We start from the raw sequence: 27,035 nt of genomic DNA, 5'->3' as shown, positions 1-27,035 counted from the left end.
AACCCCGTCTGCTACTTCAGCCTGGGCAACAAGAGCGAAACTCCGTCTCAAAAATAAATAAGTAAATAATAAAATAAAATAAAATAAAATGTCTTAGATGCAGAGTCTTTTCCCTATGTTGCCCTGGTTGGTTTCAAACTCCTGGCCTTAAGTGATCCTCTCCTTCTGCCTCAGCCTCCTGAGTAACTGGGATTACAGGCACATATCACAGAGCCCAGCTGTCAGTGTATATACCTTTCTCGAAGACTTTAAATTTCTTTCTTTCTTTCTTTCTTTTTTTTTGAGATGGAGTTTTGCTCTTGATGCCCAGGCTGGAGTGCAATAGCATGATTTCAGCTCATGCAACCTCCGCCTCCCAGGTACAAGTGATTTTCCTGTCTCCGCCTCCCAAGAGCTTGGATTACAGGCATGTGCACCACGCCCGGCTAATTTTTTTGTATTTAGTAGAGACAGGTTTCACCATGTTAGTCAGACTGACCTCAGATGATCCACTCACCTCGGCCTCCCAAAGTGCTGGGATTACAGGCGTGCTCCATGCACCCGGCCAAGACTATTAAGCATCCAGGTTTACATTGAATGGAACCAGAAGCAGAACTTTGGCCAAAGAGATGGGGACAAAGGAATGAGAGCAAAGGTGAAAAAGGCAAAATGTCAAACAATATTCTTTTGGATAAAAATGTGGTCTTTTCACTTGCAATGAGGTAATGCTAAGGAAGTTTTTTTCCACAGTCTGCATATACTTAGTACAGTTAAAATTAAATCATCGTAAAATAGAAACTACAACTAGCAAAGGTGTTGAGCATGAATGTCAATTAAAAATGATGTAACAATATAAATATTAACAGAAAGTTTGAGTATCAACATCGTCTATAGAAGAAAGGTGGCTTAGTCAGCACACAACTATTAGTCACAGTGAGAAAACAAATAATTCTGAAATGTAGGGACCTGTTCACAGATCAAATATGGGTAAAGGACATATCCACAGTCACCCAAAGATGTTTATAGAGCCTGTTCAGTTCAGTTTGTATCATCTGGGTGTGTTTTGTGTACATCTGTTTAACTTTCTTCTTGAGATAACGTCATTCTGCTTTTCTCAAATCGTATTATTGTGGGTTTAAAAAATTTTTTTTTGTTGTTTTTTGAGACAAGGTCTGGCTCTATCGCCCAGGCTGTAGTTCAATGGCGCGATCTAGGCTCACTGCAACTACCGCCTCCGGGCTCAAGTCATCCTCCCACCTCCGCCTCCCAAGTAGCTGGGACTATACTGACCAGGCTCCCATTTTCCAATTGAGTGCTCCCTTTCCCTTGGTTTTTCCCTTTCTTCCTCCCAGCGCAGCTCATCTCTCAAAGCCTGTGAATGCTGCCGGTGGGGTGGACAGAGGAACAGTTTGGAGATGGTGTCAAGGTAACATTCCATTTCTCTCCCGGTCTTCTCCCCCGCCCTCCCATGTTAATATGTGGTTTTCACTTGCCAAGAGGCAGGCCCAAAGTTTCTGCAGCACCAAACTGCAGGTGCAGTTGCACCAAGCAACTTACATTCAAACAAACGCAAAATCACAAACCAAGCCCGTCTCCATAAATCCCACACCACGACTGCCTTCCCTACTTCCTCCTTAGAGGTACTTCTCAGCCCTCCAGCTCCTACTGAGAACCCAGTCAGTCAGGAAGTCCCTACTTCAGGAACACCAACCAATCAGGGGGCCGTCACCTGCTGAAGGTGCGGCATTCGTCTCCTGACGCGACAGTCTCCTGGGCCAATCAGAGGCAGCTCAGGTGGGGAAAGGCGCAGTGCGCCGAGGCGGGGAGTGGCGGCAGGGTAACACCTGGCGGAGGTGACGCGCTCTGAAGAGCGGCGGTTCCTTACTCCAATCGGAACGCGCCGGGGTGGGGAGCTGGCCAATCAGCCGTGGAGGGCGGGGCCAGGCGGGGCTCCACCTGGCGGCTGGCTCTCAGTCCCAGCGCTGAAGTCTGCGGCGCTGTGTCTGTTCCCAGGAGTCCGTCGGCGGCTGTTGTACCGGGAGCCTGATCGCGATGGGGACAAAGGCGCAAGCCGACAGGAAACTGTTGCACCTCTTCATATTGGCGATCCTGTTGTGTAAGTTCCCGGAGTTTCGGGAGGAATCGGCCGGTCGGGTCGGAGGTTGGAGGAAGCCTCTCCCCACGCCCCTAGCCCGCGGGAGGGGAGGAGCTCAGAAACCTTCCTACCTCGCTCTCCTAATTCTCTTTTCCACCCCTGGCTGGTCCCTCTTTCACCAGTCTCACAGCTGGGTGAGTGGCTGGCTCCCCTCCCCCACACTGGTGAGTTGTGACCGTACCCCTCACGCTGCACACACCAGAGGTACACTCCTCGTCCTCACTGCAGAAGGCCGTCAGGCCAAGGACCCTTCCACACTCATCTACCCAGCGCGCGCTCCACACGCACCTGGGAAGGGCTAGCCTGCCCCTCCAACGCGCACCCACGAACCCCGCTGCGCAACCGGGAGCCTTGGCTCCTTAAGGGTCCTCGGAGAAAATCGAATGGCAGTGGTCTGGGGTGGAAGTCTCTTTCCCTAGCTTTTGCTGAAGGAGTCTCTGGCTCCTCTGAATCTTTGGATTGCGGCCATTGCTCTGGGAAAATGTCTGGGTGCACAGTCTAAAGAGGAAATGCAATAGAAACCTGAAATTTCTCTAAGCGCAGCAGAGGTTCCAGCGAAGTTCCTTTCTGGAATAACTACCACAGGAGTCCTTAATACGTGTTGTTGACTGAGTGACTCTTCCCAGGGGGAGAGTGTATCTGTTGGTTGGCTTGATTCTCATCAGAGCCAGAGCTCTGCCCTCCCACTGGCTGTGTATGAGAGTTTTTGTTTCCTTTGTAAACTCCCTTTCCTGAGGAACAATGAGGCTCACTTGCTAGGGCATGCCTCTGTCTCTAGATGTGTTTGTGTGGGGCTGAGCGTGTCGTCGGTTGGTTTGTGCGTTAGTCAACCTGTGGCATCACCTGTGTGTTTATCTGTCTGATTCTTGAGTGTGCGTGTCCTTGTGTGGGTAGTTGTGTCAGTATGTGTTCTACATGAGTCTCCCCTCACCCCCAAGGTTCTTTTTTTAGAAAGTGTTAAATAAATGAATGATTACAATCAGTACTGGTGTCTGTAGATTCCCTGCCCTTAGATGAACTGACTGCTCTTTTGTACCTTATCACAACATAAACCCTTGGGGGAGATTGGACCAGAGGCATATCTCGTCCTCTTTGTATTTTACTGATAAGGAAACAGGGTGAGTGACTGTATTTGTAACAGTTTTTGTCTATGACAGTATTTGTCAGGCTTAAAAGTTTCCTGGAGCTGCTTCCTCCCTATCCTTTGCCACTGCTTCCTTTCTTTTTTCTTCTTCTAATTTCCTATATTATTTATGATAATCCTAAAATAATCATATACTGGCACTGGAAGGGTTGTGATAGCACCATTTTGAGCTTGGAGGTGTCTTCAGGGAACCAAGCCACAGTAGTGCAGAGGGAACCTGAGATGATGTCGCATTAGCCTGTTAGGACAGTGGGTCCTGGGAAGTGACATGTCCAGGGAATGGAGGAACTGACCTTGTAACTTTTAAATCAGGCTAGATCTGGGGTGGGATTGGGGGAGGGGAGTCATTTGGTTAGTGCAAATGAGGATGGAAATGGGAGCCGGGCCGCCACACCTGCGTTCTGGCTTGGCTTTCTCTCTGCCCTGTTTGTGATCTTAGGCAGTAGCTCAGTCTTTTCATCTGTAAAACAGGAGTAATACTTGTCCCACCCTTGTCATGAGTGTGGTATCACCACTGAGGAGTTCCGGGTGGGCAGGGCAGAATTGCCCTGCATCTGGGTCATTCTCTGAGTCCCGGTGTTTCCTACTGATGTTTCTGACTCAAGCCCTTCTAGCTTTGCCCTTTCAGGGGCAGGCATACCTCAAAACTGTAGACTGGTGAGTTACTCCTCCTTTCCTCTACTTCTACTCCCAGGAGTGAATTGTTCCCTCCAAACTAGAAAATGGTGACTGGCACTTCCTAGTTCTACCTGAAATTAGGAAAAGAGTGGCAGTGGAATTCCAGTGCCCTTTAGTCTTTGCCTTCTGGCTCTCGACCACTTTTTTTTTTTTTTTTTTTTTTTTTTTGAGACAGAGGCTCATTCTGTTACCCAGGCTGGAGTGCAGTAGCATGACCTTGGCTCACTGCAACCTCCACCTCCCGGATTCAATTGGTTCTCCTGCCTTAGCCTCCCCAGCAGCTGGGACTACAGGCAGGCACCACCATGCCTGGCGAATTTTTTGTATTTTTAGTAGAGATGGGGTTTCACCATGTTGGCCAGGCTGATCTCGAACTCCTGACTTCAAGTGATCCTCTTGCGTAGGCCTTCCAAAGTGCTGGGATTACAGGCGTGAACCCCTGCACTCGGCCACTCCAAACCACTTTTACCTCACGATGTTGCTCTTCAGTTCCTTTGTGATCATGGCTTGTGGAGTCTCCAGCCCAGTTCTGATTCAAGATAGAGCTACTGTGATTTTTTAAAAAAATATTTATTTAGAAGAGGTTAATTGACACGGTGTTATAATTAAAATGATATCAAAGCGGTGGGGTATCTCATTCCCACATTGCTGCTGTTCACCCCAAACCCCAATAGTTTCTTTTTTTTGAGCCGGAGTCTAGCTCTGTCACCCAGGCTGGAGAGCAGTGGTGCATCTCAGCTTACTGCAAGCTCCGCCTCCCGAGTTCATGCCATTCTCCTGCCTCAGCCTCCCAAGAAGCTGGGACTACAGGTGCCCGCCACCATGCCTGGCTAATTTTTTGTATTTTTAGTAGAGATGGGGTTTCACCGTGTTAGCCAGGGTGGTCTCGATCTCCCAGCCTTGCGATCCGCCCACCTCGGCCTCCCAAAGTGCTAGGATTACAGGCGTGAGCCACCGCGCCCGGCCCCTGAACCCCAATAGTTTCTTATGTTTCTTTCAGTGTTCCATTTTACAGATACAAGTATATATAAATAAAACTTGTTTTTTCTCCCCTTTCTGACACAAAAAGAGGCATACTACATATATTCTACATCTTGCTTATATGTATATATATCATGGGGTTTCGTTTTGTTGTTGTTGTTTTTTGAAACAGGGTCTCACTCTGTTGCCCAGGCTGGAGTACAGTGGCATGATTATAGCTCACTGCAGCCTTTTTTTTTTTTTTTGAGACAAAGTCTTGCTGTGTTGCCCAGGGAGGAGTGCAGTGGCGCGATCTTGTCTCACTGCAAGCTCTGCCTCCCAGGTTCAAGTGATTCTCCTGCCTCAGCCTCCCGAGTAGCTGGGACTACAAGCGTGCACCACCAGGCCTGGCTAATTTTTGTATTTTTAGTAGAGATGGGGTTTCACCATTTGGCCAAGCTGGTCTTGAATTCCTGACTTCAAGTGATCCACCTTCCTTGGCCTCCCACAAGTGCTGGGATTACAGTCATGAGCCACCGTGCCTGGCCTCATTGCAGCCTTGACCTCCTGGGTTCAAGCAATCCTCCAGTCTTAGCCTCCTGAATAGTTGAGGCTATAGGCAAGCATGAGTGGTAAGCCATACCTGGCTAATTTTTAATTTTTTTTAGTATAGACAGGGTCTCACTATGTTGTACAGGCTGGTCTTGAATTCTTGGCTTCAAGGGATCCTTTTGCCTCAGCCTTTCAAAATGCTGAATGACAGGTATGAGTCACCACACCTGGCCCATATTGGTTTCTAGGGATTGTGGCCTTGGCTGTTAGGATACATCCCACCCCCTCCAAGTCAGCTGAGTTCAATGTGCACTTGTTCTATGGACACATAAATGGGCAACACACATTTCCACCACACCCAAAAATAGATTTAAATGCTATGCACATTTTATGTGATAGGAATAATGAGACTTGTTTATCACATCTGTTAGGTTTGACTAGAGACCCTGGGGATCTCTAAACTCAAACCAATTTCTGTTTCAGAGATTCAGGAAAGACCTGGATGACCTTGCGTCCAACGTAATTGAGGATGAGGTTTCACTATTGTGTGAGGGTTGTGGAAAGCAGTATGAGTGAACACATACTGTGAGAGTAGACGCACACTGGGGTTTTCCTGGCATTGAAAACCCAGAGTTCATCTGCCTGGACTCTCTGATAAGCAGGGTTTCTGTCTAAAGTCCAGCTGCGTCATTTGTTTCACAATGTAGGGGTGGAACAGGAGGAAGCAGCTGGCTGGCAGGAAGTGGATGCCGGGCCCCTGAAGTAAGTCCTGGGTAGGCAGGCTCAACCTTCCTTTGCACTGGGAAGATGGGGTGGCTGGGGAGCTGAGCAGGTAGAACCGGAAATTCTGCAGAGGGGGCAGGAGGGAGCCAGGGAGTGAAAGCGCTCCTGTCTTACCCTGCCATTACCACTTTCTGCTATCCTCAGAGGGCCCGAGCCAGCTGATTGACATCACTGAAAGTGCAGCCAAGGATGGCTGTTTAGACATAGCCCACCTGTTGTTGGCCTCACAGAGCCTTCCTCTTGCCCACGCATTCCTTAACTGTTCTACCGCAACCCCTGGAAAGGCCCTGTCAGCTGTGAAACTTCCCTGGCGCAGTGGAGCCTCTTGATCTTTACGAGGAGGCCAACTCTTATGAGAGTTACTTCAGACTCTACAGGCTGAGTGGTGGGGAGGAAGGGGAAAACCAGGGTGGAGGTCCAGGTTCTAATTATATTGCAATGTGAAATTCACTTGTTAATCCAGCAAACATTGGTGTTTACTATATTCTGAGCACTGTGCTAGAGATTAGGGGGAAAACATGAAGTTAAACTGGGTATGCTATAGCTGGTGGGGTGAGGAAGCCCTGACTCATCCTTCATATTGCAGGGCTCTGGCTCCCTGGCAACTGGAGGGTCTTGTGAGTCTCATATGTCCAGAGGGAAGATTGGATGAATTATTAGAGAAAACCAGAGAGACTGGCTGTTTTCCCTCTTTTCTTCCCTCCTCTTCTTTTTTCTTCTTTTTTAAATGAACAACAAACACCAGGGCCTACTTGAGTTGTAGAGGATGGGAGGAGGGTAAGGATAGAAAAACTACCTTTTGGGTACTATGCTTATTAGCAGGATAATGAAATAATCTTTATACCAAACCTCCATGACATGTAGTTCATCTGTATAACACACCTGCACATGTACCCCTGAGCATAAAATTAAAGTTCAAAATAAATAAATTGGCTGGGCGCGGTGGCTCACGCCTGTAATCCCAGAACTTTGGGAGGCTGAGGCGGGTGGATCACCTGAGGTCAGGAGTTCCAGACCAGCCTGGCCAACATGGTGAAACCCCATTTCTACCAAAAATACAAAAATTAGCTGGGCGTGGTGGTAGGTGCCTATAATTCTAGTTACTCAGGAGGCTGAGGCAGGAGAATTGCTTGAACCCAGGAGGTGGAGGTTCCAGTGAGCCAAGATCACGCCATTGCACTCCACCCTGAGCGACAAGAGCAAAAACTCCGTCTCAAAATAAATAAATAAATAGATAAATAAATAAATTCAAACTCAACACTCAAGCAACTCAAAGAAAATTCTTTTTTTCTTTTATTTTTATAGAGATCAGAGCCTCTCTCTTTTTAAAATTTCTTTTATTCTTTTTTATGTTGTATTTCTTCTTTTATTTTTTGTTATTGATATCCCTGAGACATAGAGATTGGATCTTTCTATGTTGCTCAGGCTGGTCTTGAACTCCTGGGCTCAAGTGATTCTCCCACCTTGGCCTTCCAAAGTGCTGGGATTGTAAGCATAAGCTGCTGCACTGCACCTGGCCAGAAAATTCTAATAATTAACAGGATATCTAGAAAAAAACTAAAGGTTTCTTAGTAAAGTAGTGGAAGGAAGTAGGTCCTTTTCTGTTATGGGTCTGACCTGACCCTTCATGTACAAGAGATGGTTGTTGGTGGGTTCTGTTAAGAGTCTGGACGCCTCTGCCTTCTGTGACCATCTTCTCACGTCAGCAGTGCTTTGATGCAGTTCATGGAGCACCTCCTCTGTGCAAAGTGTAGTGCTGGGAGCTGGGGAAGGATACAAGCAGAACTCAAGAAACTGCAGACACATATTGACTAGGTAGAGTACAGAGCAGCGTGTGCCACGGGCTGTCAACAAAGTACAGAATGTTTGGGGAGCATAGAGGAGAAGAGAGTAACTTTTTAAAAAGATAAGTTTTTTCTTTTTGTTAAAAAAAGTGATACATGCTCAATGTAGAAAAATAGGAAAATGCAAAGGACTATGGAGAAAATAAAATCACATGTAATTCTATTATCTAGGGATAAACACTTATTACTGGTGTTTCATGCTAGTCTTTTTGAATTAATGTGTGATATATGTCTATATTTCCTACAAAATATACTTTTTTTTTTTTTTTTTTTTGAGATGGAATCTCGCTCTGTTACCCAGGTTGGAGTGCAGTGAGTGGCACAATCTTGGCTCACTGCAACCTCCACCTCCTGGGCTCCAGCAATTCTCTGCCTCAGCCTCCTAAGTAGCTGGGATTATAGGCGCCCGCCACCACACCTGGCTAATTTTTTTGTATTTTTAGTAGAGATGGGGTTTCACCATCTTGGCCAGGCTGTTCCTGAACTCCTGACCACCTGCCTTGGCCTCCCAAAGTGTTAGGATTACAGGTGTGAGCCACCGCACCTGACCCAAAATATACTTTAAATAAGGTCCTTTCTATAATATTCCTAAAGTATGGCTATATCATAATTTACTTATTCATCTTTTGTTGGGCATTTAGATTTCTCTTTTTTCTTTGCTATACTAAATAACATTAAATTGGCTGGGCATGGTGGTTCATGCCTGTAATCCTAGCACCTTGGGAGGCTGAGGCAGACGGATTACTTGAAGCCGATCACTTGAGGATCACTGGCCAATGTGATAAAACCCCGTGTCTATCAAAAGTATAAAAATTAGCTGGGCATACCATGCCCAGTGTGTGCCTGTAATCTCAGCTACTTGGGAGGCTGAGGCAGGAGAATCTCTTGAACCTGGGAGACGGAGGTTGCCGTGAGCCGTGATCGCACCACTGCACTCCAGCCTGGGCAACACAGCAAGACTCCGTTTCCAAAAAAACAAACAATAAAACTTAAATAACGTTAAAATATTCTTGTACATGCATTTTTTTTTTTTTTTTTTAAGACAGAGTCCCACTCTGTCGCCCAGGCTGGAGTGCAGTGGCGTAATCTCAACTCACTGCAACCTCCACCTCCAGGTTCAAGTGATTCTCACCACTCGGCCTGCCTGGCTCTTCAGGATCAGAGTCCTTACCCACCATGCCCAGCTAATTTTTGTGTCCTTTGAGGTACAGGCGGGGTTTCACCATGTTAGTCCAAGTTGAAGTCTCAAAGTCCACGAGCCTCAAGTGATCCAGTCGCCTCAACCTGAGTGCTGGGATTATAGGCATGAGAGCTACTGTGTGCCTACCTTTGATTGTTTTCTTAGGTTATATGCCTAGAAATTGGGGTGAGATTAATTTTGACTGAGGAAAGGTATAATAGATCAATGGACATTTGAACAGAATCTTGAAAGATACATGGGATTTCCTTGCTTGTCCAATAAAGTTACATATAGCATAATAGTTTTAGAGCCTCAAAATCAGGCAGAGTTGGGTTAAGATTCCTACCTTGCTATTTGTAGCCATATGGTTTGGACTTTTTTTTTTTGAGGCGGAGTCCTTCATGTGTCGACTCAGAGGGTGGAGTGCAGTGGCGGGATCTCAATGCTGCAACTCCGCCTCCCGGGTTTAAGCCATTCTCCTGCCTCAGCCTCCCGAGTAGCCGGGGACTACAGAAGCCCACCACCTCGCCGGCTAGTTTTTGTATTTTTTTTAGTAGAGGCGGTTTTCACGTGTTAGCCAGGATGGTCTCGAACTCCCTGACCTCGTGATCCACCCGTCTCTGACTCCCAAAGTGCTGGGATTACAGGCTTGAGCCACCGCCCGGCCTTTTTTTTTTTTTTGAGCCAGTCTCACTCCTGTCCACCCTAGGCGGGAGTGCAAGCGGCTTAATCTTGTCACTGCAGCCTCCGCACCTCTTTCGGCTTCAAGTGATTCTCTGCCTTAGCCTCTCGGTAACTGGGATTACAGGCGCCTGCCACCATGCCCAGCTAATTTTTGTATTTTTAGTAGAGATGGGGTTTCACCACGTTGGCCAGGCTGGTCTCAAACTCCTGACCTCGTGATCTGCCCGCCTTGGACTCTCAAAGTTCTGGGATTACACGTGTGAGCCACTGTGTCTGGCCTGGGTCAACTGTTCTAAGCCTCAGTTTATTCATCTGTAAAATGAAATGGTAACGATAGTACTTCAATAGTACTTGTCTCATAGGGTTATTTATTTATTTATTTATTTATTTATTTATTTATTTTAGAATTTAGTGTGAAGATGCATGTAAGGCCCAACCTTAATAATTTGCCACTTCTTAATAATTTGCCATTGGCAGTCATAAGACCCTGCCAGATTCATGGGGAGGAAACTTTTTTTTTTTTTTTTTTTTTGAGGCCAGATACCGGCGCTGTGTCACCAGGCTGGAGTGCAGTGGCGGCGATCTCGGCTCACTGCAAGCTCCGCCTCCCAGGTTCCGCGCCATTCTCCTGCCAGCCTCCGGTAGCTGGGACTACAGGCGCCCGCCACCCACGCCCGGCTAGTTTTTGTATTTTTTAGTAGAGGCGGGGTTTCACCATGTTAGCCAGGATGGTCTCGATCTCCTGACCTCGTGATCCACCCGCCTCGGCCTCCCAAAGTGCTGGGATTACAGGCTTGAGCCACCGCGCCCGGCCTGGAAACATTTTTTTTTGAGACAGAGTCTTGCTCTTTCATCCAGACTGGAATACAGTGGCACGATCTCAGCTCACTGCAACCTCCACCTCCTGGGCTCAAGTGGTACTCCAGCCTCCCAAGTAGCTGGGACTACAGGTATGCGCCATGCCTGGCTAATTTTTGTAATTTTTATCATGTTGGCCTGGCTGGTTTTAAACTCCTGACCTCAAGCAATCCACCCACATCAGCCTCCCAAAGTGCTGGGATTATAGGCGTGAGCCACCGCGCTGGGCCCATGGGGAGGAAACTTAACTTAGATTCCACCTCAGTCACAATGTAAGTAGAGCATGGGGGAGGAGATAAATATACAGATAGATGTGGCTGTTTTGGAAAATACTATTTGCCACGGTTGTTTCATTATTATTATTCAGGTACATAGTAATTTACAGGAATTACATCCTACAGTGTCCTCAGTATTCGTGGGCATGCGTGACTGCAGCTGGTTAATTTTTTTTTTTTTTGGTAGAGATAGGGGTCTCACTGTGTTGCCCAGGCTGAGAAAACATTTACTAAATGTCAACTGGTACCAGTTTTATTATGCTAAGTGTGGGATACTCAGAATATTAACACATGGTCCCGTTTCGCTTGGGGTTTACTATGGGAGACATACTTGTACACAGATGATGTCATTATAATGTAGGAATTGCTTTGACAGTGTTTTGCATGGGATAATTAAAGCCTAGGAAAGAGGCTTAGGTGAGGCTATGGTGAGGACTAGGCATGTGGGAGGTCGTTTTCCAGAAAATAATGTGGATGAATACTGCTGCCCAGATAAAGAGGGGAAAAGGGTGTTCCACATAGCAGAAATAGCATGAGCAAAGGCAGAGATTGTGAAACAGCCCAGTCTTTGCTAGGAATTTTAAGTAGTTTTGTATTGCTAGAGGGTAAATTGCAACAGTAGAGTGGGTGATGAAGATGATAACCTTATCAAAAGGTCAGATAGTGCTGGAACTTTCTTCCAGCACTTCCAGCAGGGAGAGAGGGAGGTGGGTGTTTGGCAGAATATAGGGATTATCGGAACTTTCTTAGCTTGCAGAAAAATTTGGATTTTATCATATAAGCAATGTAGAATCATCAAAAGCTTAAAGGACATGTCAGATTTGCATTTTTAGGAAGGCTGTATAGTGTAGCGTAGCATTGTATAGCCTCTGCAGTTGGACCGCATTGGTGTGAATCTGCACTACCACTTACTGTGTGGCCTTGGCCAAGCTACTTAGCTACTCTGGGCCTCAGTTTCCCCATGTAAATATGGGTGATAACAATAGAATCACCTAACTCTAAAGGCTGTTGCAGGGATTAAATGATATCACATATAATATGCTTACAACAGTGCCTCAAATACAGTATGTGCTCAATAAATGCTAGCACTTCATCCAGTAATGGGATGGAGAATGGACTTTCTTTTTTTCTTTCCTTTTCTTTTTGTTTTTTGAGAGGGGTGTCGCTCTGTTGCACAGACTGAAGTACAGTGGTGCCATCTTGGCTCACTGCAAGCTCCACCTCCCAGGTTCACGACATTCTCCTGCCTCAGCCTCCCGAGTAGCTGGGGCTACAGGCGCCTGCCACCACGCCTGGCTAATTTTTTGTATTTTTAGTAGAGATGGGGTTTTACTGTGTTAGCCAGGATGGTCTCGATCTCCTGACCTTGTGATCTGCCTGCCTCAGCCCCCCAAAGTGCTGGGATTATAGGCGTGAGCCACCGCGCCTGGCCGGAGAATGGACTTTCTATACATGGGCCCAAAACCTGAGCAGGCCAAAAATCTATTGATGCCTTTAACTTTGTGGCTTTTCTTGTTGTGAACTTAGAGAAAATTAAACTTGACAATGGAAAGGATGGAATTTCCTTCTATTTTGGTTTACCATGTACATCAGTAGGACATTTGTATGTGTGTGTACAGTATGGTATGTATGGGCCCAAGGTTAAGTGCAAAAGGGGGGCTGTGAGAAGGCACGGGAAAATATAAAATAGATGAGGAGGATGGGCAGGGAAACTGTGAGTGTCCTGATACAGATTGGATTCAGTGAGAGCAAACTCCTAGCTCTGCTGGTCCATCTGTGAAGGTTCTAGAGAAGGGGCCGCCTTTCCAAGGCAGCTGCAATGACAGGGCAGATGTGGTTTGGTGGGCTGGAATAGGTACTTTTCAGGCTTTATTTATATGTCTTGTTGAAGAAAACATTGAAGTCAGAAAGAAGTATGTGTACAGAAGGGCCTATGAGCAGATGATAATCATAAAATATAATACTTATTTGGGGTTTCCTGTTCAGACACTGCTCTAAGCACTTTATTTGTACAGTATTAGCTTGGTTAGTCCTCAAAACAGCCCTTTGATGTAGAAACTGTTATTATCCCCATTTTACAGATGGGTAAACTGAGATTTGAAGAGGCCAAGTGGCTTGTTCAGGTAACATAACCTAGTAAGTAACAGAGCTGGGAAATTTTTTTTTTTTTTTTTTTTTTGAGGCGAGGTCTCGGCTGTGTCACCCAGGCTGGAGTGCAGTGGCGATCTCGGCTCACTGCAAGCTCCCGCTCCCAGGTTCCGCGCCATTCTCTTGCCTCAGCCTCCGGTAGCTGGGACTACAGGCGCCACCACCTGCATGCGGCTAGTTTTGTATTTTTGAAGTAAAGGCAGGGGTTTCACCGTCAATTAGCCAGGATGGTCCTGATCCTCCTGACCTCGTGATCCACCGCCCTCGGCCTCCCAAGTGCTGGGATTACAGGCTTGAGAGCCACCCGGCATGACTTTTTTCTAAGACAAGTTTCTCTGTTGTTGTGAGCTTCAGTGCAATGGCCGATCTTGTCACTGCAACTCTGCCCTGGGTTCAAGCAATTCTCCTGCCCCAGCCTCCTGAGTAGCTGGGATTACGGGCATGCCGCCACCCGCGTGGCTAATTTTGTATTTTTAGTAGAGGTTTCTCCATGTTGGTCCAGGCGGTCTCGAACTCCCCACCTCAGGTGATCCACCCGCCTTGGCCTCCCAAAGTGCTGGGATTACAAGCATGAGCCACTGCGCCTGGCCTTTAGACGGAGTTTCTTCTTGTTCAGGCTGGAGTGCAATGGCACGATCTCAGCTTAATGCAACCTCTGCTTCCCAGGTTCAGCTGATTCTCCTGCCTCAGCCTCCCAAAGTAGCTGGGATTGCGATGCCCACCACATCCGGCTAATTTATATATATATATATATTTTTAGTAGAGATGGATTTTTGCCATATTGGCCAGATTGGTCTCGAACTCCTGACCTCAGGTGATCCACCTGCTTCGCCTCCCAAAGTGCTGGGATTACAGGCGTGAGCCACTGCGCCCAGCCCAGAGCTGGGATTTGAATGCAGGCAGTCTGGTTCCAGGGGCCTGTTCAAGAACGAGAAGGGGAATGTGGACCAGAATGGCTGAGGTGTCCTCTGGTGAATGGGAAAGGCATGGTGGTAAGGCCGGCCTTGACTCATGATGTGATAGGCCATCACAGTAGACCTTGGGAGAATTGGCACAGTTAGGCCACAGGCAGACATAGTTAATCCTGCAACAGAGGTGGGTGGGAGGACACTAAGGCGGAGGTTCATGTATTCGAAACAAAAGAACAGAAGCCCAGACCAGGTGATGGCAGTGAGGATTAATGAAGAAAAGGATAATGTGCCTGTAGCCCACTGTGTTTGTGTATATATGTGGTGTGAATGTGATGATCTGAGAGGACTCAACAAAGAACTTTAGCTAAACCCAGAAGTGGTGGAGGAACAACCATAAAATTCATATGTTGTGATTTGTGTGTATATGTGTGTTGATTTCAAAGGCTAGTTTTTAGTCTAATTAGATGCTGCTAATAACCCAACCCATAGGTTGGGTTCTTGGGAAGCTGACTCTGAGATGTCAATAATCATACAAGACATTTATTAGGGGGTGCACTTGGGATCCACGCCCATGGAAAGGAGGGGAAGGAAGCAAGATTGGACAGAGGGAGAGGCCAAGTTTGCGTTGTAGTCCCGGTGAGACTTCAGCCTATCCCACAGACAGCTTTGGAACAGAAGTGCCCCCACCCCTTTTTTTTTTCTGAGACCAAGTCTTGCTGTGTTACCCAGGCTGGAGTGCAGCGGTGCGATCTTGGCTCACGGCAACCTCTGCCTCCCAGGTTCAAGCGATTCTCCTGCCTCAGCCTCCTGAGTAGTTGGGATTACAGGTGCCTGCCACCATGCCCTGATAATTTTTGTATTTTTAGTAGAGATGGGGTTTCGCCGTATTGGCCAGACTGGTCTCAAACTCCTGACCTTATGACCTGCTCGCCTCAGCCTCTGAAACTGCTGGGATTACAGGCTGTTAAGCTGCCACACCCAGCCAAATAGCATTCTTAATGAGAGTTGAGTAAGAGACTTCCACAGGCATGGTGGCTCACGCCTGTAATCCTAGCACTTTGGGAGGCCAAGGCAGGAGAGTTGCTTGAGTTCAGGAATTTGAGACCAGCCTGGGTAACATAGTGGGACCTGGTCTCTACAAAAAAATTGTAAAAGTTAGCTGGGCAGGTGGGGTGTGGTGGCTCAGGCCTATAATCACAGCACTTTGGGAGGCCGAGGCAGGTGGATCACTTGAGGTCAGAAGTTTGAGACCAGCCTGGCCAACATGGTGAAATCTTGTTTCTACTAAAAATACAAAAAATTAGCCAGGCATGGTGGCACGTGCCACCTGGCCACCATGTTGGCCAGGCTGGTTTCAAACTCTTGACCTCAAGTGATCTGCCCTCTTTGGCCTCCCAAAGTGCTGGGGTTACAGATGTGACCTACCGTGTCCAGCCTATACCCTTCTTTTTTGAAAATCATGCTATATGGCCAGGCGTGATGGTTCACATCTGTAATCCCAGCACTTTGGGAGGCCAAGGCAGGAGAACTGCTTGAGGCCAGGATTTCTAGACCAACCTGGGCAATGTAGCAAAACCCTAGCTCTTAAAAAAACAAAAAATCCAGCCTGGCCAACATGGTGAAACCCTGTTTCTACTAAAAATACAAAAAATTGCCAGGCGTGGTGGCTCATGCTTGTAATCCCAGCATTTTGCGAGGCCAAGGCGGGTGGATCACCAGAGGTCAGGAGTTCGAGACCAGCCTGACCAACATGGAGAAACCCCGTCTCTACTAAAAATACAAAATTAGCCGGGCATGGTGGCGCATACCTGTAATCCTAGCTGCTAGGGAGGTAGAGGCAGGAGAATCTCCTGAACCTGGGAGGTGGAGGCTGTGTTGAGTCCAGATCACGCCATTGTACTCTGGTCTGGGCAACTAGAGCGAAACTCCATCTTAAAAAATAATAATAATACAAAAAACTAGTTAGAACTTGCTCGGTGTAGTGGTGGGCACCTGTAATCCCAGCTACTCAGGAGGCTGGGGCAGGAGAATCTCTTGAACCTGGGAGGCAGAGGTTGCAGTGAACCGAGATCGCACCACTGCATTCCAGCCAGGGCGACAGAGTGAGATTCTGTCCCAAAAAAAAAAAAAAAAAAAAAAAATTAGACTGGTCGCCATGGCTCACGCCTGTAATTCCAGCACTTTGGGAGGCTGCAGGGGGGGTTTGAGACCAGCCTGGCCAACATGGCGAAACCCCATCTCTACTAAAGGTACAAAAATTAGCCGGTGTGGTGGCAAGTGCCTATAATCCCAGTGTTTGGGAAGCTGAGGAGAATCACTTGAACCTGGGAGGCAGAGGCTGCAGTGAGCTGAGATAGTGCCATTGCACTCCAGCCTGGGCAACAGGAGTGAAACTCCGTCTTAGAAAAAAAAAAAAAGTATAATAAGAGAAAAAAAAGGATATAGGAGTAACCTATATCTTGAGTCTCTCATCTATAAAGTGGGAGACAGAATACTTATCTGGACTAATTCATAGTGTTATTTTTTAAAAAATACAGTTGTTTTATTTATTTATTTATTTGAGACAGAGTCTGGCTCTGTCGCCCAGGCTGGAGTGCAGTGGTGTGATCTCGACTCACTGCAAGCTCTGCCTCCTGGGTTCACACCATTCTCTTGCCTCAGCCTCCTGAGTAGCTGGAACCACAGGTGCCCACCACCACGCTCGGCTAATTTTTTGTATTTTTTTTGGTAGAGATGGGGTTTCACCGTGTTAGCCAGGATGGTCTCGATCTCCTGGCCTCGTGATCCACCTGCCTTGGGCTCCCAAAGTGCTGGGATTACAGGCGTGAACCACTGTGCCCGGCCCATAGTAGTATTATGTCAGATTGAAATACATGTATACAGACATTGTCTAAACATCAATGCCAAAATTAAAAAGGAACCTAAAGGACTTTAGAGCACATCTGTTTCATATTTCAGAAAGGAAGGGGAATCTCAGAGGTCAAGAGACCATATTCAGTTATATGCATAATTAAGTAAAGGAAAAATGTACTTGAATTCAACAAATGTGTTTGAATTCTACATTTATCTAAGACAGGGTCCTGACTTGAAGCTATGAATAAAAGGATATTTCATGAATTTGACTTTGAAAACGTGAATGAGAATAATTGTGTAAGTGCAGGTTTGTAGCTGCACCGTGTGGTCCCAGAATCCCTAGTCACTGCTTCTTAATTTGACCTTTGTGGGTCCCTCCCGTGAACCCTGATGCACCTCCCCCATATTACTTAATTAGCCTCTTTGCTCCTCCCTCCCTCCACCCAGCACACACTACCTTTTCTTTCTCCGTTTGGCGAGTAGAATATTCTAGTGAGGTGATCTGAACCCACTTCTAGTGCCAGCTTCACCTTAGAACCAGTTGTGTGATTTTTTTTTTTTTTTTTGATTGAGTCTCGCTGTGTTGCCCAGGCTGGAGGGCAGTGGCATGATCTCAGCTCACTGCAACCTCTGCCTCCCTGGTTCAAGCGATTCTTCTGCCTCAGCCTCCCAAATAACAGACTACAGGCGTGCCACCACGCCCGGCTAATTTTTGTATTATTGGTAGAGATGGGGTTTCACCATATTGGCCAGGCTGGTCTCGAACTCCTGACCTCATAACCTCCCCGCCTCGGCCTCCCAAAGTGCTGGGTTTACAGGCCTGAGTCACCGGGCCTGGCCCCAGCTGTATGACATTAGGCACATTTACTTCTTGTACTCTTAATTCCTCATGTAAACTCGGGATAATAATACACATCTTGCCAATCTGTCATGCTTGTTTCCAGGATCAAATGATGCTACGTGTCATAATGTATGCAAAAACACTTTAAAAAGCACCACATGCTCCACAAATGTCGAGTATTATTATTATCCTCATTATGGCTCTGCCCTTCCCTTCCATCCCTTGCCTCCAGCCCTGCTGGCTTCCTTCCAGGATTGTCTTGACAAGTGGCTGCAATCATTTGTTGAGAAGCTTTCTCTGAACGGTGAAATGTCATTCTGGAAGCTGCCCTTGGACTAGTAGAAATCTAATTAGATTATTGGGAGTCACAGGGAGAAAAATTAGAAGCAAAAGAAGCTGCATTTGAGAGATTTCCATTGGTAAAAGAAGTATTAGCCTGCAATTGTAGCAAAAAGCACTTAAAGAAGACATTTAGGATCATGGTGACAAAGTGTGAGAGTCAGGAGGAGCATGAGTCTGGAATCCCTTCCGCTTAGGGTCTGTGAGTGGAGAAGCCCTGTCTGCTAGGTCTGTGTCTCCCTCTTCCTGGCATTTCTCTGCTCACTCCTGACAGGGCCCACCTCTTTCTTTCTCCTCAGGCTCCCTGGCATTGGGCAGTGTCACAGTGCACTCTTCTGAACCTGAAGTCAGAATTCCTGAGAATAATCGTGAGTTGGGAGGGGCTGTGGAGGGTGGCTCTGGAGGGTGTGAGGGTGAGTAGTTGCCGGCCGTCTGGGGACCTAGAGAGCACCCAGCCCAGCCTGCAGTTTAGGGCTGTTCCCCATCTCGTGTATTTGCTGCTGATTCCTTCTCCGGCTCATTTTGACCCTGTCTGCAGCTGTGAAGTTGTCCTGTGCCTACTCGGGCTTTTCTTCTCCCCGTGTGGAGTGGAAGTTTGACCAAGGAGACACCACCAAACTCGTTTGCTATAATAACAAGATCACAGGTGAGTTGCTTCTCCTCCTTCCTGATTGCCTAGGTTGTGGAGGGGTTATCATGCCTGGATTCTACGATCCAGGCTTTGTGCCCTTATCCCAGGGCATACCCTGGGGCTCAAGTCCTCATGGCCTTCCCACTCCCCTTTCTGAGGGAAGAGGAGAGCACTTGCGTACCTTGGATGCCCCCTTCATCAGCTTCCCTTAGCTCTCTAGTTCACTCTGTCCTCGCCCTTGCCTCCTCTTGTGGTAGCTTCCTATGAGGACCGAGTGACCTTCTTGCCAAGTGGTATCACCTTCAAGTCCGTGACACGGGAGGACACCGGGACATATACTTGTATGGTCTCTGAGGAAGGCGGCAACAACTATGCGGAGGTCAAGGTCAAGCTCATCGTGCTTGGTATGTGCCACATATCTTCTGGGTGGGCCTGGAGTTAGTTACTTCCCATAGCAGGCTCTGCTGAGCTTTGGAGCTCTTTGATGGTGAGAATGCCCACAGGTGGGGCTATTCAGAGTCCCGGAGCTGCCAGAGAGGGGATAAGCCCTGGTTAGGTGGCAACCAGGGGCATGGTGAGGGTGGGAGGCTTGAGCTGAGTAGATGGGGGTACCATTCTAGTTGGTTACTTAGACTCAAGCAGCCCCCACCCTGTACTCAGCACCTTCTGTCTTTCTCTTCCACAGTGCCTCCATCCAAGCCTACAGTTAGCATCCCCTCCTCTGCCACCATTGGGAACCGGGCAGTGCTGACATGCTCAGAAAAAGATGGTTCCCCACCTTCTGAATACACCTGGTTCAAAGATGGGATTGTGATGCCTACGAATCCCAAGAGTACCCGTGCCTTCAGCAACTCTTCCTATGTCCTGAATCCCACAACAGGAGAGCTGGTATGGATGGGGTGGTGGTGAAAGATGTGTGGGGGCATGCAGTTATAGAACCCCAAAAAGTGGGAGGAAGAACAGGCAGCAGGGTGAACTTGGGATTGGCGTCAGGAGACATTAAAAAATGGCTATTTTGCTTCTTCAAGCAGGAAGCCAATTTGTTTTCCTCCCTCAGGTCTTTGATCCCCTGTCAGCCTCTGATACTGGAGAATATAGCTGTGAGGCACGGAATGGGTATGGGACACCCATGACATCAAATGCTGTGCGCATGGAAGCTGGTGAGAGTTAGGGCTTGAGCCCAGACCTGGGGTGGGGATCGGCGTCTGCTTTTCATCCTGCCATTGGTGATCCTGTTGGTACCGTGAGTGAGTATCCTGGTGCTTGACTTCTCATTTGTGTCTCACAGTGGAGCGGAATGTGGGGGTCATCGTGGCAGCTGTCCTTGTAACCCTGATTCTCCTGGGAATCTTGATTTTTGGCATCTGGTTTGCCTATAGCCGAGGCCACTTTGACAGTAAGCATCTGCCCCCAGAGGCTCTCCTTTGTACTGCCCCCATCCCAGGGCCTGGCATGGGTGTCATCTGAGTACTGACCCTGATACTGTGCTCATGTGTGTGGGTGTTGTCCCCTGAGGAACACTGATCACCCATCTAACACACACCAAGAGCTGGGGGCCTGCCCCTCCATCTTCCCAAGCCATGCTGTCTTCTGTCCTGCTGTCACTCATGATCCCATTTCTTCTCTTTCAGGAACAAAGAAAGGGTGAGTGAGGTGCTGTCCTGGGGTTCTCCAAGTTTGAGAGCATGGATGCATGCCGTTTGAAGCTGTAGTGGGCCCGGGGGAATGGGTTGAAGGCGGAAGCAACCAGTTTGGAGGGAAGGCATCTGGATATCCAGCCCTTTCTCTGTGCCCTTGGCCCTGGGCCTGTCCTGTTTCCCCCCACCCATGCCTTTCTGCTGCGCACTCTGTGCTTCTGTAGCATTCTCGGTTCTGGCCTTTAAAGTTGGCAAGGAGAGGTAATAAGCACCTAGGTGGCTGAGTGTCTCTGTCTTCTGGCTTGTTCACAGGTCTTCGAGTAAGAAGGTGATTTACAGCCAGCCTAGTGCTCGAAGTGAAGTGAGTATGCCTGCCCTGGGCAGGGGTGGGCTACCTGGGGCTGGAGTGAGGAGATTTCTAGTCCATGTTTATGTGTTTTGGGGATTATCAGCTAAAGAAGACTATTGAGAGTTGACCGGATGTTTTATTTCTGCAGGGGGAATTCAAACAGACCTCGTCATTCCTGGTGTGAGCCTGGTCGGGCTCACCGCCTGTCATCTGCACTTGCCTCACTCAGGTGCTACCGGACTCTGGCCCCTGATGTCTGTAGTTTCACAGGATGCCTTATTTGTCTTCTACACCCCACACGGCCCCCTACTTCTTCGGATGTGTTTTTAATAATGTCAACTATGTGCCCCTTCCTCCTTCATTCTCTCCCTTCCTTTCCTACTTGTTTAAAGTGTTTATTCCCCATTTCTATGAGGGATCAGGCAGGAATCCTGGGTATGCCATTGACTTCCCTTCTAAACAGACAGCAAAAATGGTGGGGCTCCCAGGAATCTGCACTCAACTGCCCACCTGGCCGGCAGGGATCTTTAAATAGGGATCTTGAGCTTGGTTCTGGGCTCTTTCCTTGTGTACTGAGGACCGGGGCCAGCTGTTCTAGAGTAGGGATTAGAGGCTAGAGCAGCTGAAATGGTTGTTTGGTGATGACACTGGGGTCCTTCCATCTCTGGGGCCCACTCTGTTCTGTCTTCCCATGGGAAGTCCCTCTGCCCTGTCCTTCTCTTGAATACAAGCCGACTGACATTGACTGTGTCTGTGGAAAATGGGAGCTCTTGTTGTGGAGAGCATAGTAAATTTTCAGAGAACGTGAAGTGAAAAATATTTAAAACCACTGCTCTAAAGAAAAGAAAACTGGAGGCTGGGCGTGGTGGCTCACGCCTATAATCCCAGAGGCCGAGGCAGGTGGATCATCTGAGGTCAGGAGTTCAAAATCAGTCTGACCAACATGGAGAAACCCTACTAAAAATACAAAATGAGCCAGGCATGGTGGTACATGCCTGTAATCCCAGCTGCTCGGGAGCCTGGTAACAAAAGCGAAACTCTATCTCAAAAAAAAAAAAAAAAAAAAAAAAGGGAAAGAAAGAATAGAAAAGAAAGCTGGAGCTGGTGGCTCAGGCCATCACCCTTCCCTTGGCTGGAACTATTGGACAGACCCTTTTGAGATGTGCTCGTGGTGCTATGGAGATGTGTGTAGTGGTCTTAGCTCTTTGTTGAGCCTGTGTATGTGTTGTGCGGTCTTAGCTGTATGCTGAAATTGGGCGTGTGTTGGAGGGCTTCTTAGCTCTTTGGTGAGATTGTATTTCTATGTGTTTCTATCAGCTGGATGTTGCTGGAAATAAAACCTTGGTTTGTCAAGGCTCTTTTTGTGGGAAGTAAGTAGGGGAAAAAGTCTTTGAGGGTTCCTGGGCTCCTTTGTACAACAGGAAAATGCCTCAAAGCCTTGCTTCCCAGCAACCTGGGGCTGGTTCCCAGTGCCTGGTCCTGCCCCTTCTGGGTTCTTATCTCAAGGCAGAGCTTCTGAATTTCAGGCCCTCATTCCAGAGCCCTCTTGTGGCCAGGCCTTCCTTTGCTGGAGGAAGGTACTCAGAGTGAAGCTGATGCTGTACTTGGGGAATCTCCTTGGCCTCTTCCACCAAGTGAGAGGAGAAAGTACTTACTCTTGTACCTCCTGTCCAGCCAGGTACATTAACAGACCTCCCTATGGCTGTAGGAACTACTGTCCCAGAGCTGAGGCGGGGAGATTTCTCAGGTCATTTGGAGAACAAGTGCTTTAGTAGGAGTTTAAAGTAGTAACTGCTACTATATTTAGTGGGGTGGAGTTCAGAAGAAATTTGAAGACCAGATCATGGGTGGTCTGCATGTGAATAAATGCGAATGGGCAGGACAGGCCTGGCTATCATTGCTTTCCTCCTCCCCATTTGGACCCTTTGCCCTTACATTTTTGTTTCTGCATCTACCACCATCCCACCAGTCTATTAACTTAGCAAGAGGACAAATAAAGGGCCCTCTTGGCTTGATTTTGCTTCTTTCTTTCTGTGGAGGATATACTGAGTGCCACTTTGCCCTATCCTATTTGGAAATCCTTAACAACTGAGTTTTCTATTAAGGATCCAAAAAGAAAAACAAAATGCTAATGAAGCCATCGGTTAAGGGTCACATGCCAATAAAAAATAAATTTTCCAGAAGAAATGAAATCCAACTAGACAAAGTAGAGCTTATGAAATGGTTCAGTAAGGATGAGTTTTTTTTTTTTGTTTTTTGTTTTTTTTAAGATGGAGTCTCACTCTGTCACCCGGGCTGGAGTGCAGTGGTGTGATCACCCGTCTTCCAGGTTCAAGCCATTCTCCTGCCTCAGTCTCCTGAGTAGCTGGGATTACAGGTGCATGCCACCATGCCTGGCTAATTTTTGTATTTTTAGTAGAGACAGGGTTTCACCATGTTGGTCCAGCTGGTCTCAAACTCCTGACCTCTTGATCCACCTGCCTCGGCCTCCCAAAGTGGTGGGATTACAGGTGTGAGCCACCGTGCATAGCCAAGGATGAGATTTTTAAAGTATGTTTCAGTTCTGTGTCATGGTTGGAAGAGACAGTAGAAGGGATATGGAAAAGGTCATGGAGAAGCAGAGGTGATTCATGGCTCTGTGAATTTGAGGTGAATGGTTCCTTGTTGTCTAGGTCACTTGTGAAGAATATGAGTCAGTTATTACCAGCCTTGGAATTTACTTCTATAGCTTACAACAGACCTTTTGAACTGGAAAACACCTTGTCTGTATTCACTTTAAAATGTCAAAACTAATTTTTGTAATAAATGTTTATTTTTCACATTGAGTTTGTTTAAATCCTGAAGTTCTTACCTGAAGAGAATTGGGACTCCTAGAGTGATTGGACATTCGAAATATTCCTGATAGTCTTGTTAATGAAGAGATTAGGATATCTTTCCATTACCTTGATAATTACATTTTAATTTAGCTTTTTTCATTGGCCTGTGTTTGAATGCGAATAACCCCAAAATGGACATTTCTTATGTTAAAGTGACATTTAGGAGATAGAAAATGAGAGCAGTTCCATGGATTTTGGTGTTTCCCCTGAGACATGAACTCAGCATACTCTGGGATAAAATGATTGAGTGTTAAGGATGTGTTTGTTGTTCCTGTCGTTTTTAAATTTTCTTCAGCGTATACAACATGGTTTGATATGCATATACATTTGTGTAATGATTGCCATGGTCGATTAACACATACATCACCTCCCATGTTTTTTTTTGTTTGTTTGTTTTGGTTTTGTTTTTGTTTTCGTGACGGAGTCTTGCTCTGTTGCCAGGCTGGAGTGCAATGGTGCGACCTTGGCTCACTGCAACTTCCACCTCCTGGGTTCAAGCAGTTCTCTTGCCTCAGCCGCCCGAGTAGCTGGGAGTACAGGCATGCGCCACCATGCCCAGCTAGTTTTTGTATTTTTAGTAGAGACGGGGTTTCACTGTGTTGGCCAGGATGATCTCGATCTCTTGACCTCGTGATCCGCCCGCCTCGGCCTCCCAAAGTGCTGGGATTACAGGCATGAGTCACCGCACCCAGCCACATCACCTCCCATGTTCTATCTTACATATTCAGAACTTGTTAATCTTGTAACTGAAAGCGTGTACCCTTTGACCAACATTGTTTTTCCTGTCTTAACAGGATCTACAGATCAAGGACAGGGATAGGGGAGGGGATAGTGGAGGAAAATGGAGTTAGTCTGTTTCTGAATGAGGGGACAGTATGTTTCTTGGTACATGAAGACAGCTTAATAAGGTAGACAAATGAAGAAAAACAATTTACATTAAAAATATCCAATTCTTTAGCTTTTCCAGCTTATTACCCCTTTTCTGGTACTAGCTATGAAAATCTGATATGAAATGGAACTTTTTTTTTCTTTTTTTAGACTGAATCTTACTCTGTCACCCAGGCTGGAGTGCAGTGGCACGATCTCAGCTCACTGCAGCCTCGCGCTCTGAGTTCAAGCGATTCTCCTGCCTCAGCCTCCCGAGCAGCTGGGATTACAGGCACCTGCCACCACGCCCGGATAATTTTTTTTTGTAGTTTTAGTGGAGATGGGGTTTCACCATGTTGGCCAGACTGGTCTTGAACTCCTGATCTTGTGATCCACCCACCTCAGCCTTCCAAGGTGCTGGGATTACAGGCATGAGCCATCGTGCCCAGCCCATTTTTTCTTACTACTATCATCCGCTAACTTATTTACTAGGTATTATTACTATCTCTGTTTCTCAGATGGGAAGAGAGGCAGAGAAATGCTAAGGAATTTGCCTAAGTTCACACAACCAGTCCTAGGCAAATGGTAGGTCTGGGATTAAGATCCTGGGGAGGGGAGGTTGGGTAACCTATATCCTGCTCAGTGACCCAGAATGGAAAATAATGCAGGAGGAGGAGCTGGAAACAGAAGTTAACATTTTTTGTAGAGGTGGGTATGTGGGTTTGAGGAGAGAGAACATTAAAAGTAATGCTGGGGCCGGACGCGGTGGCTCATACCTATAAACCCAGCACTTTGGGAGTCTGAGGCAGGCAGATCACTTGAGGTGAGGAGTTCAAGACCAGCCTGGCCAACATGGTGAAACCCTATTTTTATGAAAAATATAAAAATTGCCAGGCGTGGTGGCTCACACTTGTAATCCCAGCACTTTGGGGGAGGCCAAGGGGGCGGATCACTTGAGGTTGGGGGTTCAAGACCAGCCTGATCAACATGGAGAAACCTTGTCTCTACTAAACATACAATAATTAGCTGGGCGTGGTAGTGCATGCCTATAATTCCAGCGACTCCGGAGGCTGAGGCGGGAGAATCGCTTGAACCCGGGAGGCAGAGATTGCCGTGAGCCAAGATCGTGCCATTGCACTCCAGCCTGGGCAACAAGAGCGAAACTCTGTCTCAAAAAACAAAAAAACTGCCGGGCGCGGTGGCTCAAGCCTGTAATCCCAGCACTTTGGGAGGCCGAGACGGGCGGATCACGAGGTCAGGAGATCGAGACCATCCTGGCTAACACGGTGAAACCCCGTCTCTACTAAAAATACAAGAAAATTAGCCGGGCGAGGTGGCGGGCGTCTGTAGTCCCAGCTACTCAGGAGGCTGAGGCAGGAGAATGGCGTGAACCCGGGGGGGCGGAGCTTGCAGTGAGCCGAGATCGTGCCACTGCACTCCAGCCTGGGGCACAGAGCAAGACTCCGTCTCAAAAAAAACAAAAAACAAAAAAACCAAAAATTAGCTGGGTGGGGTGGTAGTGTGTGCCTGTAATTGCAGCTATGCGAGAGGCTGAGGCACGAGAATTGCTTGAACCTGGGAAGCAGGCATCACAGTGAGCCGAGATGGCGCCACTGCACTCTAGCCTGGGTGACAGTGAGACTCAGTCTCAAAAAAAAAAAAAAAAAAGTGATGATGTTTGGCCTGGGGTTTCCTCTGAAGTGTGACAAATCTCACTTGAGTCTGCTATCCCAACAGACTCTGGACAGAGTGAGGCATATTAAGTATGAGGCTTTTGATGAAATGGAGGGCCTATAGTGCAACCTTCTGGAGTAAAGGATAAAACTTAATGCAGTTTTGCCAGTGACCGGGATGAAAAACAGAAGGCATGCATATCATATTTGTGGATGGCAAGGAGTTAGTAGGAATTGCAACATCATCAGTGTGCAGAATGAGGATTCAAATAATCAGGAATGGTAAACTCCAGTTTATTAAATTTTATTGAATTGAAATTCAATAGTAATAAGTCAGATTCTGCCTTTGGGTTCAAAAAGTCAACTCTTCATAGAAAAGTAGGGAAGACGTAGAATTTTTAGAACTAGGGGTCACTCTGCTGACGGCACCCTACCCCTGCATCAAGTTCTGCCTTAAGTGCCAAACTTTAAGGGCATTATCAACAAATGAATATATTCAGAGGAGTGATCTGGAGGGTGAAGGGACCTAAAATTTTGTCATGTAGAAACTTCTGAAAGAATCAGCATTAAGCCCAGAGAATAAAGACTCAGGCAAAACAAAATTATAGTCTAGATACACTGTATTAATGGACTGAAGGGAGAAAATTAGGACCAGTGGATGGGTACTGCTTGTATTAATTCAGAATGTAGTGCCCCTCAGAGATTTAAGGAGGGGGTGTTGTGTACTGGAAAAAATGCTAGTTTCCAAGTCAGACAGACCTTGTTTAATTCCAGACTCTTGGCAAAGTTTTATGTCAGCCTTAGTTTTCTCACTTAAA

At 47.1% G+C, this 27,035-nt stretch overlaps 1 protein-coding gene across 2 annotated transcripts; it reads left to right on the top strand.

Moving 5' to 3' along the window:
* The first annotated feature begins 1,386 nt into the window (after positions 1 to 1,386).
* F11R (F11 receptor) lies at positions 1,387 to 23,626 on the top strand. Of its 2 annotated transcripts, none has more exons than XM_009185003.4 (11): positions 1,387 to 1,405; positions 1,993 to 2,095; positions 18,484 to 18,552; positions 18,723 to 18,830; positions 19,073 to 19,219; positions 19,501 to 19,703; positions 19,873 to 19,975; positions 20,104 to 20,211; positions 20,447 to 20,459; positions 20,765 to 20,813; positions 20,950 to 23,626. In XM_009185003.4, exons 2-11 carry the CDS (start codon positions 2,032 to 2,034, stop codon positions 20,983 to 20,985), a joined length of 900 nt encoding a protein of 299 aa, XP_009183267.1. In that variant the 5' UTR covers positions 1,387 to 1,405; positions 1,993 to 2,031; the 3' UTR covers positions 20,986 to 23,626. The 2 variants fall into 2 exon arrangements, with proteins under 2 accessions (XP_009183267.1, XP_009183271.1); XM_009185007.4 differs by lacking the exon at positions 1,387 to 1,405 and adding an exon at positions 1,755 to 1,773.
* Positions 23,627 to 27,035: the final 3,409 nt, after the last annotated feature.

The sequence above is a fragment of the Papio anubis genome, chromosome 1, assembly GCF_008728515.1.
Source record: "Papio anubis isolate 15944 chromosome 1, Panubis1.0, whole genome shotgun sequence".
Classification (NCBI taxonomy): domain Eukaryota; kingdom Metazoa; phylum Chordata; class Mammalia; order Primates; family Cercopithecidae; genus Papio; species Papio anubis.
Note: the sequence above shows the minus strand (reverse complement) of the source record. Positions and strands in the feature narration are given on the sequence as shown.

Coding starts and splice junctions, on each gene's coding strand:
- F11R (XM_009185003.4), top strand. CDS start 2,032: ATGGGGACAAAGGCGCAAGCCGACAGGAAACTGTTGCACCTCTTCATA. Junction 2,096..18,483: donor CATATTGGCGATCCTGTTGT/GTAAGTTCCCGG, acceptor CTTTCTCCTCAG/GCTCCCTGGCATTGGGCAGT. Junction 19,704..19,872: donor ATCCCACAACAGGAGAGCTG/GTATGGATGGGG, acceptor TTCCTCCCTCAG/GTCTTTGATCCCCTGTCAGC.